The sequence below is a fragment of the Miscanthus floridulus genome, chromosome 1 (genome assembly GCF_019320115.1).
Source record: "Miscanthus floridulus cultivar M001 chromosome 1, ASM1932011v1, whole genome shotgun sequence".
In the NCBI taxonomy this organism is placed as follows: domain Eukaryota; kingdom Viridiplantae; phylum Streptophyta; class Magnoliopsida; order Poales; family Poaceae; genus Miscanthus; species Miscanthus floridulus.
Window position 1 is genome coordinate 46110704 of NC_089580.1, and position 16217 is coordinate 46126920.

The following is a 16217-nucleotide window of genomic DNA, read 5'->3' on the forward strand; positions in this document are numbered from 1 at the left end:
TGGGCAGAGAGAAGAGACAGGGTGGGGAAAGGTGGGGAGGGAGGCACCGTGCCCAGAGTCGACTTTGGACTGGAGATTGCCATGAATGGAGCCTTGAGACATGCCGCGTCGTCACTCCAAGACGCCATGGTGGTGTTGAGGCCCTCTGCTCCAGGGAAGAAATACAAATGGTCCTCCTTCGACTCCATTCCTCAGGTTCACATCACCAGGTCAGGTCAGACCGATCCTATTTCTCCAGCGATGCAGCGAATAAAAATCTGAAAACATGCTCTACCAGACAGATGAGCCCAGGTCAGAACCTTTTTTTTTTACTTCAGACTTCAGTACACTCGATCCTTCTTCTATGTTAACAGCCTAAAATCATTTCACGGCAGACTGTATATGCATCTGCTGCCACACTGGGCCGGCCGGCGCACCCCGACCCCGATCAGGCCGCGAGCTCCTTGGCTCGGTCGGGGCCGTCCGGCCTGTAGGCCGCGATGCTCATGGGCTCCGCGAGCAGCGTCAGCAGCTCGTCCTGGATGCACTTGTACATCTCCCCGCACAGCCGCTCCACGGTCTTGGCGAGCGTGACGGCCGTCTGCTTCTGCCGCACGATCTCCGACTCGGGAGTCCCCGCCACGACGTCGCCCTCGGCCAGCGACCTGGACAGGTGCTCCACGTGCTGCTCCAGCTGCTCCTGCTGGTCCTCGAACAGGTTCCGCGCCACGCCCAGCAGGCTCGCGCTCGCGCGCTTCGCCGTCGCCGTCGCCGTCGCCGGGCGCGTCCGCAGCTCGCTCCCGCCGCCGAACATGTAGTACGCGAACACGTACGACCGCGACAGCACCTGCCGCGACACCAGCAGCCGCCGGTGCGCCCGGGTCAGCCAGTCGCCGTCCCGGATGGCGAGCGGGCGCTCCTGGTCCGACTCCAGCAGCCGCACCCGCTCCTCGATGGTCGCCCCCAGCTTCTGCTTCTCCACGCTGTACGAGTCGCCGTGGATCTTGAACCGGTCGTGGTAGTGCTTGTACCGCTGCATCTGCTCCCTGCTGGTGTCCACCGTCTTTCCACGGCTCTCCTCCTTGTAGCGGTTGCAGCTGTGGCCGGCAATGCTAGTCCACGTGTGATCCATGCCGGTACCTCCGCCGCAGAGCCAACTGCGCCATGAAAAAAAGGGTCAGCAATCCAATTTGAGACATGCCAATAATCTCCCCCAGCATGCACCCATGGCATGCGGGTTGCTGAGTTTCACATGTTTTCAACGAAAGAGTTTATAGACATGCCCGCCCGCCCCAAAATGCCTGCAAGTGTAAGATTGCCAACAACATACCACATACACTGGCCGCACTTGCAGCGGACAAGGTTGCAGCCGCCGTTCTTCTCAATGGCCTTGAAGCATTTGGGGCAGCTCTTGGTGTTGGCGAGGATCCACTTGATGTTCTCTCCCTCGGAGCGCTTGGCATTCCATTTCTCCCACATGGGGCACGGGCAGGGCGAATGCGCATGCGCCATGCAGTTAAAGCAGAAGCTTAAGCCGCAGGGGCATTCCACCTCGCAGTAGCGCTCGCCGGTACCCACGCGGATGGCATGGCCACAGTTTGGGGTGCTGGGGCACCACTTCACAGAGGCGTTGTCCTCAATGTAGGACTCAAGCAGGAAGCGATCGAACCGCTTGGCCATGTCTGGATACTTTTGGCCAAGGAGAAACCGCACTAGGTTCTCATCACAGAAAGCCAAGCACTTGACCTCCATGCACCGAATTTGCTTTTTTCCACTCTCTACTGCTGCGTGGAAATGTCCCGTCCAACCTGGGGAAAAAAGAGTAGTGGTCAAACTATGGTAAGCAAACTTACTAACTGTTCGGTTGGCTGGTTCGTATCGTTGCTGGTTCGTGAAGAAGTACTGCTGGCTGGTTTGTGTGAGAGAAAAATACTGTTCCGGCTGGAAATTTACGATCGTTTACGACAAGCCACAGCCAAACGAACAGGCTGTATAGGAAATCTCTTTTCATCATTTATTCATTTATTTGAAAGCTCAAGGAATTGTACTACATATTTGGTAGATGAAACTTCATAGAGAAACTCACATACCAAAAATAAATTAATATAAGCTCATATTGATTTAAGGCTCTATACAGATGAAAAGGTAAACACACTGAGGTGGAATGTGGAAACTCACAGTCATTGCAGAAGCAATGCCCACAGTCCATAGTCGAAACAGCACCCAAGGAGAAGTCCTCAAAGCACACTTTGCAGGTCACGGTTCTCCATGGTGTCGTTGAACCAGCTGCCGCCATGCTATTATTCTCCTGCAGCACGATTCCTGCATTTCTTAGCATGCATTCTCGCCCCTTGTCTAGGGAATCGTAGATGCCATCGATCCTCCACCGGTGGTGGATGAGGAGGGCTCGTGCTTGATATTGTTTTATGTTGAGCAAATTCATCACCGTAGACAGGTCTTGTTTCTGTAGGTACGTTAGTAGAAAATTGTAGTTGATAAAAATTAGGGTAGGACAGGCATAATCTGTATTTCTGAACAATGAACATGAACGCTTAAGAAATGGTTAAATCTGTTCATTACCTGTGCAGCGAAAATGGTCTCTTGTGTGATAGCCTGCAACGACCAACAACAATTATCCATGTAACATGTTTCTTTAGAAAATAGTTCAGTATGAAAACAGCATGGATGAATCTAGTTAATTAAAACAAATAAAGAATCTTCTTGGGGAAACAAATTCTCTGTTTTGGGTCAATCCACTGATCTGCACCTCAAACAGTGCCAAATGGTGCGTATATATTATTGCACAAAACAAGACAAAAAAAAACAGCTGTTTACACCATAGATCAAACATCTGGCCATCAGCTGATGAGAAGTGAACTAATGTCAGTACAACAGATGAATGATTGCTTGCTATAACATGCCTTGTTCATAGGTTATCAAGGTACAGTGAATGCTTGATTGGTTATATTAGTGGTAATAAATCTACAAAAGGGTAAACAAAAGCTTGTGGTTTGTTTTTCCAGTTTAGTTTAAATCGAACTTTGAGGTTTTTAAGAGAGAGAGAGAGGTGAATAACATGCATCTCGTAATTCTTTGGCAGAGGTGAGATTTTGTTGAGCACTGGCCACTACTTTGGGCAAAATTAAACACTACACTTTACACTTTACAGTGAAAGACAGGTACCCTGATCGAATCTAGCAATTCTTATCTTACAACTAAGAAGTAGGAAGAAATTTGTTTGTTTCGCTGCCCTCAAATTCCAAAACGACACGGATACATCCCACGGAAATAAACTATAACAACCCAAGCCCCCCAAGTCGATCCGGTGAGTTCTTGCAGACATCCGGCACCGGTTTGAGCCAGGCCTCCAAGAATTAGCGTATATAGCACAACTTAAAGCGCGCAGGATGGGCATAACAGAGTGTGACGCCCCCTTATTTTTCTTTCTTGCGACGATTGGACTTAAAGATTTGGTGAGTTGGGGTACGCAGGGCGGCTCTCCAATCGATCGGCGAGGTCCTCCCAGATCTCGCCGGCGCGGAAATCCCAACCCGGGAAACACACAATCATCACCCCCGCGACTAGCCGGGCGCCCTGGGGTTCGGGTCGGACCACTCACCCGGTAGCCCGCGCCGTCCGGCGGCGGCGGCGGCGAAGAGTCCTCCTCCAGGCCGGCGGCGGCGTCCTCCTCGGCGTCGTCGTCGTCGTAGAAGTAGTCGCACACCTCCTCGTCGTCGCTCGCCATGGCGGTGGGTCTCGGCTGATCGCGGCGGGGTGGGGAGACGAGAGGGCAGCCGGGCAGGGGAGGGGAGAGGAGAGGGTTTTCCGAGGGAGCGAGGGGCACTGAATCACTGATGATGGACAAACTGATGGGCGATGACGATGCTTAGCGTGAACTCGAACGCAAGAGCGTAACGGCAACGCCCGAGGGGTTTTTGCGGTTGATGTGGGCCAGCGCTATGCCACGTGCCGTGCCACCACGGGTTGGTCTTTGGTTCCGGTTGGACGGGTCCAACTCGTCGCCGGCTGTTGTCAACCAAAAAAAAAACTCGTCGCCGGTGTATAGCTGGCAGGGCGGCCTCATCCGAGAGGCAGAGACGGATCACATCTCCCTTCCAAGGTTTTTGACGACGAAGAATTATCTTTACGGCGTCTTTTTTATTATCTTATATATATATATTTTATTATATATGTATGTGACAAAAATAAAATATGTATCAAACAAGACCTTAAAAGAATCTTTCTAACCGACACATCATGTGCAACGTTTCCTTAGCTTTTTATCTCTACATACTTTATCAAAGACGTGCGTCAAGATAGTAGTATGAATGAAACGAGCCAACACCTACCACCTATCAACCAACTTTATATAGGAACTATTAGTTACTCCGTTTGTATATGACCGTTTCATTACACGGCCAAACCGTGCATGATACCATTTTCGTCACTTATGCTATTATATACGCCTTATAACGTGACGCTTTGTTTTTTTTTTTTCATGACCATATTTATTTGTAATCTTGGTTGAAGCATCCGAATCAATATGACTCTGTCCATGAACTTGGTGTACAAGATCACGCCGAGTTGTTTATGGACGGGCTCGTTGTGGTCATTCAAAAGGGCATTTTTCGTAATATGCTTGATTGTTTTGAGATCAGACGGCTGATCCTCCGCTGGTGGTGGATAGATGGTACAGTACATTGCACGTATATGCAAGTTTTTGGTGGAATAGAAGCGCCCACGGCAGCTTATAATAACAAAAGCATTAATGGTCAATACAATATCTGTAAGTTAGCATGATTGCACGCCTTTGCTTGGTTAACAGGGATGGGGCAGGGAGCTAACCCATCGTCGCATAGCTTGAGTCCAACAAACACGACGATTTCCCATGCTAGTGACGCTCCATAATACCATGATAATAGACAATTCAAGTTTGAACGTGTATTGGACTATTATCAAAATGTAATACCTTGAGTGCGATGTTTGCAACGTTTTATCTGTAGCTAGTTGTCGTTATTATATGAGTCTTCACAAAATATAAACGATTATTAGCATATAATTGAAGTTTTGATGTGAAATATATAGAAACAAATGTGTTCATTACGACGTCGACTATAAGTCATTTCAAAGGAGCCTAAGAAACATTTTTTTGGCATTTAGAAGGGCAAGCTACAATTGATTGCTAAAAACAGCATTATTATTTAATATCCACTTGACACATGAGACCCACCTATCCGTGCTCAACCGTTCTTTTCTTGTTTTCCTCCATCCTCTCCCCTTTCGTCAGTCCCTAGTTATCCCTATTGTTTCCCTTCGCCTTTATGACACCGAGCTCTTTGACATCTCTCCCTCACATTTAATCTAATCAAATCTGCTCATGCCTATGCCTTCTCTAACGTGATTGCCTATCCCCCTCTCTCGTCCTTCCTCTTGCATGGATCCCCCCGCCAACCCACATCCTTGATGCTCCACTCGCAATGATCTGACACCCATGGAGCAAGAGGCATCCATAGGATCATTATTACAGATCGAGCGATCACCTATCAGTGCCCAATCGATCGGCGAGGTCCTCCCAGATCTCGTCGGTGCGCAAATCCCAACCCGACAAACACACAATTATCATCTCCGCGACGAGCCAGGGCGCCCTAGAGTTCGGGTTGGATCACTCACCCAGTAGTCTACGTCGTCCGGCGGCGGCGGCTGAGAATCCTCCTCCAAACCAGCGATGGCATCCTCCTCGACGTCGTTGTCGCTCACCATGGCGGTGGGTCTCGATTGATCGCAGTGGGGTGGGGAGACGATAGGGAAAGAGGAGAGGAGGGGGCGGGGGAGGGGAGAGGAGAGGGTTTTCTGTCGGAGGGAGGGGCACCGATGATGAACGAACTGATGGGCGATGACGATGCTTAGTGTGAACTCGAACGCAAGAGCGCAACAACAAAAGCTCAAGGGGTTTATGTGGTGGATGTGGGCCAGCGCCATACCATGTGTGGCACCAGGGGTTGATCTTTGGTTCCGGTTGGACGGATCCAACTCATCGCCATTGTATAGCTGGCAGGGCGGCCTACTCACATGATACGTGCCTTGCCGCCGCTTAAGGCTAATCCGAGAGATAGAGACGGATCATATCTCCCTTCTAAGGTTTTTGACGACGAAGATTTATCTTCAGTGTATTTTTTATTATCTTAATAAAATTTTATTGTATGTATATATGTGACAAATAAAACCTCATCATAGCTCTACCAAACAAGGCCTCAAAAGAATCTTTCTAACGGACACACCATGTGTAGCACTTCCTTAGGTTTCAAGTTATCTCTATCCACTTATCAAAGACGTGCGTCAAGATAGTAGCATTAATGGAACGAGTCGAGACCTAACTATTATTTCATCTGTTTCAAATTATAAGTCGCTTTGGCTTTTTTGGTTCATCCATTTTGCTATGTATCTAGACGTATATTATATCTAGATACGTAGCAAAATGAATATACCAAAAAATTCAAAACAACTTATAATTTAGAATTAAGGAAGTACCAACCAACCTTATAGGAACTATTAGCTACTCTGTTTTATATGACCGTTTCATTGCACGGCCAAATCATGCATGATACCATTTTCGTCACATATGCTATTATGTATGCCTTATAATGTGGCACTGTTTGTTTTTTCATGAAAATAGCCTACTCAAGCTTTTCGACCAAGTATTATTTGTAATCTTGGTTGAAGCATCCGAATCAATATGACTCTGTTATCTGTCCATGAACTTGGTGTACAAAATCACACCGAGTTGTTTATGGAATGGACGGGCTCCTTGTGGTCATTTCATCAAGAGGGCGCTTTCGCCGTGGGTAGTTGTTTTGAGATCACACGGCTGATCCTCCGTTGATTGTGGATAGATGGTATAGGACACTGCACGTATATGCAAGCCCTCGGTGCAATCAATGGTCAATACAATCTCTATAAGTTAGCATGACGGACACCTTTGGTTAGCAGCGACGGGGCCAGACAAGGCTGTGTTTGATAGCGAGAAACGTTTCAAATTCTCAGAAAAATTATTAGAATCTTTACTAAATGCCAGAATAATGAGAGAAATGTTTTAAGGAGAACTACTTGGAATGGATTCTTTGTTTGTGTACTAGTCCGGATAAACACTCAAAACATGAACCTCGTTTCGACACGAGAATCAGATTCATTTCTCATGTGAATCACTAGAGATGCCTCCAAATGGTGTTGTGCCGCCTAGATCCGGAACGATTCTTTAGCAAAGTTAGAAACCAGGAAATGGGGGTTTCGCACTGAATCGTTTCGATTTCTTTGCCACGCATGGGCTACCAATTTTATTTTTTTCCAATTATAATACTTTTAGTGTAGCAAATAAAAATAAGTTGTGTTTAAGTTATTCTTCGCCCATAAAAAGTTTAAATTTTTTTAAGCATGTTTTTATTTATATGATTTTTATATAACACACACACACACACTATATATATATATATATATATATATATATATATATATATATATATATATATATATATATATCTTAATGTGGATTGAATCAAGCCTATCAGCCAAATGATCTCACAAAGTGATTCTGATTCATCACATGAAATATTTTTTTTAAGAATTTAGACATGAAATGTTTCTAAGAGAATCTAGATCCCTACCAAACACATCTATAGTTTCTCCTGATTCTAGATCTAGTTTGAAGAATCTAGCGACGACCTAGCCAAACAGTTCCACAAAGTGAATATGATTCGGTACATAAACTTTTCTAGATAGAATAAGAATCTAAATGTTTCGAGAAAAATCTAGATCTCTACCAAATGCACCATAAATCATCATCGCATGGCACGAGCCTAACGTAGATAACACTTTTCCATGCTGGTGATGCTCCACCACACCATGGTTTTCTATTTTTTTTTTCTCAAAACTAGGATTATACCTGTATGTTGTAATGGGAACATAAAATAATATAATTATAATTCAAGTTTAAATATGTGTTGTCACTGCTTCATAAACCATTTTAGAAGACATGTGTTTTTATTTTCAGATGAGAGACTTTTATTGGACCATCTCTATAAATGATTTTAGGAGACAAGAGGTTAAAGAAGCTGTTCACCGTATATATCCGTCTTTAAAAATAGATTTTTAGAAGTGGACCAATTAAATAGTCCATTTGTGGAAAAACCCAAGCCCAAAATTTATATTGACATATGACATGCTAGGATTTGTACCCACTCTCTCCTCTTGTTCTCAATTTACACTACTACTGTCTCATCTCTCAAACGTTCCCTCTCCCTTCTCTCTCTGACTCTCTCACACACCGTCCCCCTAGATCCTCGCGTGCAGGCTCTCTCCCCTCCCCTAGATCCCCGGCTCTCCACCCTTAATGGCGATGGCGCTAGCCTTTCCACCTGGCATGCTCCTCCTCCTATGGCATCGGGAGCCCCCTTTTCCACGGAGCGCCACAACTGGCCAAGGGGCGGTGTAGCAAACAATGGTAAGGGAAGGCGAGTCAGTCCAGTGCGCTCCTCCTCGCACGATGCTAGGCGAGGCAGCCAAGGGCAACACGGGTATCAATGATACATAGCCAACTAGAATTGTAGTCCTTGAGTTGTTTCCCTTCATTCCCTCTCCCTCAGGCTAGGCACATTTAACCCAAAAACCGAAACCGAACCAACATGTCGGTTTTTTGTTTGGTTTTGGTTTTTATACCTAGGAAGTTCGGCTATGGTTCTCAGCTTCAGTTTTAGGGTCCTGAGAACCGAACACCTGAAGGAACCGATCCTCAAGAGCAAAGCACGGCAGTATCCCTCTTCTCCATATAGTAGCAGCCCAATGGCCAAATATGGCCCAAGACCAATGCGCACACATATGCCCCCATTGCCTCAGCCGATCAGCCCAACACACACTGAAACCATATCCAATCCAACGTGCGGTGCAGACTGCAGAGAGGGAGTACGCGACTGCGCGGTGCGACAACGCGAGTAGGCAGCGCGACCACGACCGCGAGCAACGAGCGGGCAGGCTGTGGCGAGCAAGAGGCGGCGCCCTATGGGTGCGGCTATAGGGCCGCCCGTAGGTGGCTCTTCGGCAGCCGGCATGAGCGTGTTCGCGCGCCGCAGGGATGGGGTCGGGGCGGCTGGCGGGAGCAGCATCAACGTAGTGGTGGCAGACTGGCTGCGCAGCGTGGTGAAATGTCCTAATGGCTAGAGGGGGTGAATAGCCTATTAAAAATTTCTACAACAACACTTAGCAAACCAGTTAGACAATTATGAGGCATAGCAAGTGTTGCACTAGCCTACTAAAAATGCAAACCACCTACCACAAATCTAGTTTCTATAGATTCTAACCACACAATGACTATGGCACTACACTAAGTTAGTGTGCTCTCAAAGGCTAACTAAAGAGCCACACTAACCAAACTAACAAGCTCTCACAACAAGCTACACTAAAGAGCTTGATAACTAGTTTGCGGTAATGTAAAGAAAGAGAGCAAGATAGTTATACCGTTGTGTCGAGGAATGAACCAATCAATCACAAGTATGAAAACCAATGAAGACCAATCACCTCGGAATCAAATGATGAACACAATAATTTTTTATCGAGGTTCACTTGCTTGTCGGCAAGCTACTCCTCGTTGTGGTGATTCACTCACTTGGAGGTTCACACGCTAATTGGCATCACACACCAAACCCTCAATAGGGTGCCGCACAACCAACATAAGATGAGGATCACATAAGCCACGGGCAATCCACTAGAGTACCTTTTGACTCTCCACCGAGGAAAGGTCAAGAACCCCTCACAATCATCACGACCAGAGCTGGAGACAATCACCAACCTCTGCTCGATGATCCTCGCTGCTCCAAGCTGTCTAGGTGGCGGCAATCACCAAGAGTAATAAACGAATCTTGTAGCGAAACACGAACACCAAGTGCCTCTAGATGCAAACACTCAAGCAATGCACTTGGATTCTCTCCCAATCTCACAAAGATGATGAATCAATGATGGAGATGAGTGGGAGGGCTTTGGCTAAGCTCACAAGGTTGCTATGTCAATGTAAATGGCCAAGAGGGTGAGCTTCAGCCAGCCATGGGACTTAAATAGAAGCCCCCATGAAATAGAGCCATTGTACCCCTTCACTAGGCACAACACAAGGTGACCAGATGCTCCGGTCATATTGACTGGATGCTACACCCCAGCGTTCGGTCATGCAATGCACGCCACGTGTCTCCTCTCTTCAAATATTGAGTGCTCGATCCCAACGGTTAAGTGATGACCGGACGCAGTAGCTCAAAGTGATCGGACGCTGAGCCCCAGCATCCGGTCGTTTCCAGTAAGCATCCAGAGATGACTTTTTACGACCAAACTCACCCAGCGTCCGATCACCAAGTGACCTAGTGTCCGGTCAAAGATCGATGCCAGCGTCTTTGCTGTATCATTGACCAGACGCACCGGCCCCACTGAGACCAGCGTCCGGTCACTTCGTGACCAGCGTGACTAACTCCTTTCCAACTCTATCTTCTTCACCCTTGCTCAAATGTGCCAACCACAAAGTGTATCACCTTGTGCACATGTGTTAGCATATTTTCACAAACATTTTCAAGGGTGTTAGCACTCCACTAGATCCTAAATGCATATGCAATGAGTTAGAGCATCTAGTGGCACTTTGACAACCGCATTTCGATACGAGTTTCACCCCTCTTAATAGTATGATTATCGATCCTAAATGTGATCACACTCACTAAGTGTCTCGATCACCAAAACAAAATGGCTCCTACCATTTATACCTTTGCCTTGAGCCTTTTGTTTTTCTCTTTCTTCTTTTCAAGTCCAAGCACTTGATCATCACCATGGCATCACCATCATCATGTCATGGTCTTCATTTGCTTCATCACTTGGAATGTGCAACCTATCTCATGATCACTTGATAAACTAGGTTAGCACTTAGGGTTTCATCAATTCACCAAAACCAAACTAGAGGTTTCACGCGGCTCCTCGGGCATCGACGCGCAGTTCTAGTTCTCTCTCTCCCTCTCTTCTCTGTGTCGATCGGTTTGCTCGGTTCAAATAGAAAACCGAACCGAGAAACCGAACACCGAACTCGTTGGTTCCTTCTTCTACGACAAACCGATTAGTTACTGGATCCAGGAAACCAAAGTTTGTAGAAACCGACAAAACCGAAACGAATAGTCGGTTAAAACCGATTGCCTAGGCTGACCTCTTCCTCTTCCTCATCTCCTCTTTCGTCTAAAAATGTGCATGCTCTAGAACAACACACATGGATGGGCGATAGGGGGAGATGTTGCACCTCGCTACCTAAAAGAATGGATGGTGTTTTTTTGGTAGCTACAAGAAAATCTATGTATTGATACAGCATATATTTTTTCCTACCAAAATCTCTATTTCTATCGGTACGAAGGATATACTCCCTCCGTCCCTTAATAGAAGTCGTTATGGGATATATGCAGATCAAACTTTCTCAACTTTGACTAGATTTGTTGAAAATGCGTGGAACATTTATTTCTCCAAATAAGTTTATTATGAAAGTATATTCAATGATCTATCTAATGATACTAATTATGTATTATAAATATTAATATTTTTTATATATAATTGGTCAAAGTTAATAAAAGATGATGTCTTGAGAAGCGAGAACGACTTTTATTTTGGGACGGAGGGTTATTGAAGTTGCTCCAAGACTACCTATAGCATGGGCAAATATCGGTGTTGAGAAAGGAGAGATGCTTGAAGCCTCTGGTGGGCACACTACACATGGTGATGTCAAACCTGAAAATCTTAACGAGTCAAGTACTCCCTCAGTCTCAAAAGGAATGTGATCCTATGATTTGAATCTTGCCTCAAAATAAACATAAACGTGGGTTGGAGATGAGCTTTCTAGGTAGGACCCACTAATAAAAAGCACAGCATGCAATTGGAAAATCAGGGAATACTCTAGATAGTTCAATTGCTTTTGAGCTTTGGTGTATTGGGAGAAGGATATAGGAGGGGCACATGTGTAATTTCACACTTTCACTAATTTAACCTTAAAAGTGAGATTTATAAGTTTTTAGAACGGAGGAAGTAGAAATCTCGGTGCTTGCTAAATTTAAAATAATTTCACAGGATGAGCACAGAGGGTGGGGGTTCTGACGCATTCACACGAGCATCGATGCCTAACTTTGTGTGCAAAAAGTTTCTAGACATCGGTGTTGAGGGGACACATGAATTAATGTTTTTACCATCAATCACGCTATGAGCAGTCTAGGGCCCCTTTGGATCCACAACTGATTATACTAATGAGTTAAAATAATGTAATTGTGATCCAAACATACTAGTTTATAAGGTGAATTATTATAATCAAAATACCAGATTACAGTTAATCCTATAATCCACTTCAAATATGCTTTTGGTGATTATGAGCATTTGTCACTTGAACCAAGAATAATCTAGTATAGTACAGTAATTTAGGAATCCAAACACTCTAATTATTATAATTCATAATCCACATTATAATCTAACTGTTATTCAACAGGGCCTACGGGAATGAAACATCTCGTGTCTCCCATCCAAACTCCCTCAAAATAAGGGACTGATCCATTCTTAGAACCAAACACGTGATAAATTTGCAATATATTTGGTGATAGGAAATAGTAATAATAAAAAAGTATAAAGTCATGAACTATTTTTTTACCACGTCATGCATTGAAAGAAAAATATTTTTTAGTCGGTATAGGTAGCGCTACATGAGGTATTTGAAAACACCATTCTTCTTGACATAGGGGGAAGAATTTGTCGATGATAGAACTTTGATAAATAAATCAGATAATCCTCTTATTGCAGACATGCAGTAAAAATTTTTCCATCAAAACTCCAATTTTACTAGTTCACCCATGCTATTTTCTCGTATCTTCAATATGGTTATGTGTCAACAAAATTTGATGTATATTGGAATAGAATTCTATATCATCGTTGGCGTGGGTCATTCTAACTCATATGAACAAGTGTGAGTCTGGATGACATACGAGACATGGAGTACACAACCATGCATTACAACAGAATTATAACCGATACGCATTGGAATTGGACTCCATATCATTGCTGTACGTGAGTTGTTCTAACGTGTACGAGCACCAACCATGAGTTTTAATCACATACAAGAAATGGATGGCTCACCCCCGCATCGTCCTCCCTAGGCGACATGGGTGGTGACGCCACAGCCACCGCTCAAGCTAGGTCACCCATAGCTCATCCCCTCGCCATCACCGAAGTGGCCTACCGGAATCCCGGTGTCCGCGAGGAAGGCGGTGGCGGGCATCTCCTTCCTCGCCACTTCTTTTCCTCCTCCCCCAACCTCCAGCGCATAGCCATTGGTCCGCCTGTTGGCACTAGCTAGGCACGGATCCAATGCTACCATGGTGGTACCCTGTGCCTAGGGGTGTGGATCAGTCCCCTGTGGCTCGTTCTGGCATGGAGGAGCACCTCCAAGAGGACGGACGCAGGGCTAGCTGGTAGCAGCGGTGGCTCCTTCTACGGGAAGCTACGACAACAATGTCTAGATCTAGCCTCTAGGCTGGGTGTGGCACTCCCTCGGCCGGATCTAGCGTCCTTTTGCCTGGATCAGGAGGGCGGTGCAGCATCGATGTGGTAGGCACAACGTCAGGTTCAGTAGCACGCCCGTGCAGTCCAGACGATGGCATCGGGGCTTCTAAGGGCATGGCCGATATCTGTGCCCTCGCCTATAGTTGTAGGGCTAGCATGCCCGCAAGGGCGAGGAGGACTAGTAGCTTCATGGGTGGCGCCGTCAGAGCCATGTGGGCGGTGGTGTGGTAGTTTGCTGGCGACATCGTGGTGGTGTGGCTGGTGGAGGCTTGGCTGGGTGCGCACCAGCGGCACCATGGCGTTGGCATGCCCATGGCACCATGGTGGCGTGGCTGGCGATGCGGGGCCAACGATGGGCACCATCATGGAGATAGGATGCTTGACGTGGTGGTCAGGTGGTGGTTGGCAGCACAGGTGCAACGCTAGCCGAGTGGGCAACATGGTATGTTGTGTGGTTGTGGAGGTCTTCGAGGGCGTTCTGTAGGGGTTGGCGGCATTTGGTCTGGCAGCGGTTCATGAGGATCGGCTCCACGGTAACTTGCCACGCATGTTAGTGGCCTATTTGCTGCAGCGGCGATGTCCAGATAAAGGCGGCTCCTATGGATGTGTCATGGCGATTGGTGTCGACTTGCGACGTCTAACTCGGTATGCTACCTTGTGGGTATTCTGTGACTGACATAGGGACAACGGCGGTCCATGCTCAGGTGTAGCAACCTTATTGGGTGGAGGGGTTCTCGGGTGAAAGCCTTGCTCAGCTTTGTGCCGATGCCAACAATGATGACACGTTAGCACCATGTCCCTCCTTGGAGGCATTGTTGTGAGGCCCCTTATCTCACTGAGGTTTTTCTCTAGTTGAAAAGCTACTGTGCTGGAGACATCCATGGATGTCTTTCCCTCCTTGGAGGCAGCGCAAAGGAGATCCTCCGTTGTGCCCGTGCTATTCGTCCTTGCCATAGTAGTGGTTGATAGTGAAAGCATCTAGACCCCTAGTTTGGTTTCGGTGATTAATGACAATACGAGATTACTATGACTAACGTGTGTTTTGTAGAGGCAATTTAAGTTAGGTCATGGTAATGGCAATTGATTGGACAATCATGGTTGTCATGCCCCTACGATGTAAATCATTTTAGTTTTCAAAGGATGGACGACAATGTTAAGGATAGACTAGTTCTAAGTGTTGTTTGGTGTTGAAGAGACACTTAGAGTAGTTTAGGACTTTGTTTTTCCTTTGGCCATATTATTAAGGGGGTATGGACTAGTAGCTTGACCTAGGTGAGTCTAGTGGGTTAAGTGTGGTGCACACTTGTCAAATCTAGCACTAGGTAGCTCCAGAGTAGTTCTAAGATCAATTGGATCAAACTTCATTCACATATGATTTCGAGTTGGAAGTGAATGGAGGGTTAAATGACTGACCGGACGCTGGTCTGGTTGTGACCGAATGCTGAAGGGTGAGTCCAGTCAGTTCATTTGATCAACTGGAGCCATCTGGTTGCAACCAGACACTGAGTGAAAAGTGATCAGACGTTGGGTGCCTGCGTCCGGTCAACTCCAGGTCAGGACTCTGAACGCTGAACAGCGAAGTGACCGGACTCTGGGTGCCAGCGTCCAATCAACATTAGTAAGGTTCTAGAGAGCGTTTTACATGACTAGACATGTCTAGTTAGTGCTAACTGGACATAGGTCAGAGTTCAATCAGAACTTAATGACTCTTTCTAACACAGTGGCGGGGATAACTGATCGAAGCATCCGGTCACCCTGACTAGAGCATCCGATCACCCAACAAAGTGATGACTCAACCTCCAAACGTTACGTTTTGAATGAGGGGGTATAAATACTTACTCCACTCATCCAAGGAAGGTCTCTTGTTCATTTGTTCAGCTAAGAAACACGCTTGAGAGTGCAAAGGAGAGCAAGAGCCTAGTGAGATGATTGAGATTTAAGAATCCAAGATTAAGGCATTATTAGTGCAAGGAGAGTAGTAAGTGTGCATCCACCCTTCTCATTAGGCTTGTCGTGGTTAAGTGAGAGTTTATGCTTGTTACTCTTGGTGATCGCCATCACCTAGATAGCTTGGTGGTGATTAGAAGTTTGGTGATCATCCGACGGAGCTTGTTGATGACCCAACTCAAGTAGTGAGCGGTTGTGGGTGATTCACCGCGACAGAGTGTCGAAGAATTAGCCTGTAGAGAGCACTTGATCCTTGCACAGATTAAGGGGGAGCTACACCCTTGCGCGGGTGCTCCAATGAGGACTAGTGTGGAGTGGTGACTCTCCAACACCTCGACAAAACATCATCGCGTTCCTTCTCCTCTCTTTACTTTAAGCATTTACATTTGAGCAATTCATTTCTTGTCTTTACATTCTTAGAATTGCCATGCTAGAGTAGGATTGAAACCTAGGGTGCAAAACTTTTATGCGGTAGAATAATAGGAACACATTCTAGGCACAAGGGGTGAAGTGGGCTAAGTATAGGGTTTAATTATTACAAAAAATTTTAGAATTAACCCAATTCACCCCCCCCTCTTGGGTATCTTGATCATTTCAATTGGTATCAAAGCCATGTGCTCATTAAATTAGGCTTAACCGCATAGAGAAAGATGTCCCACAGGGATAGACCTCATTCTATCTTTAAGGAAGATGAT

General features: G+C 46.1%; 1 protein-coding gene across 1 annotated transcript; it reads right to left on the reverse strand.

The window, feature by feature from the left end:
• Positions 1 to 292: 292 nt before the first annotated feature.
• Positions 293 to 3848, reverse strand: LOC136509566 (probable E3 ubiquitin-protein ligase ARI1). Its single transcript, XM_066504351.1, has 5 exons — positions 3599 to 3848; positions 2560 to 2592; positions 2158 to 2443; positions 1310 to 1787; positions 293 to 1136 (listed from the first exon to the last, which is right to left on the reverse strand). The coding sequence occupies exons 1-5, from the start codon at positions 3722 to 3724 to the stop codon at positions 428 to 430; spliced, it is 1632 nt and encodes a 543-aa protein (XP_066360448.1). The 5' UTR covers positions 3725 to 3848; the 3' UTR covers positions 293 to 427.
• Positions 3849 to 16217: the final 12369 nt, after the last annotated feature.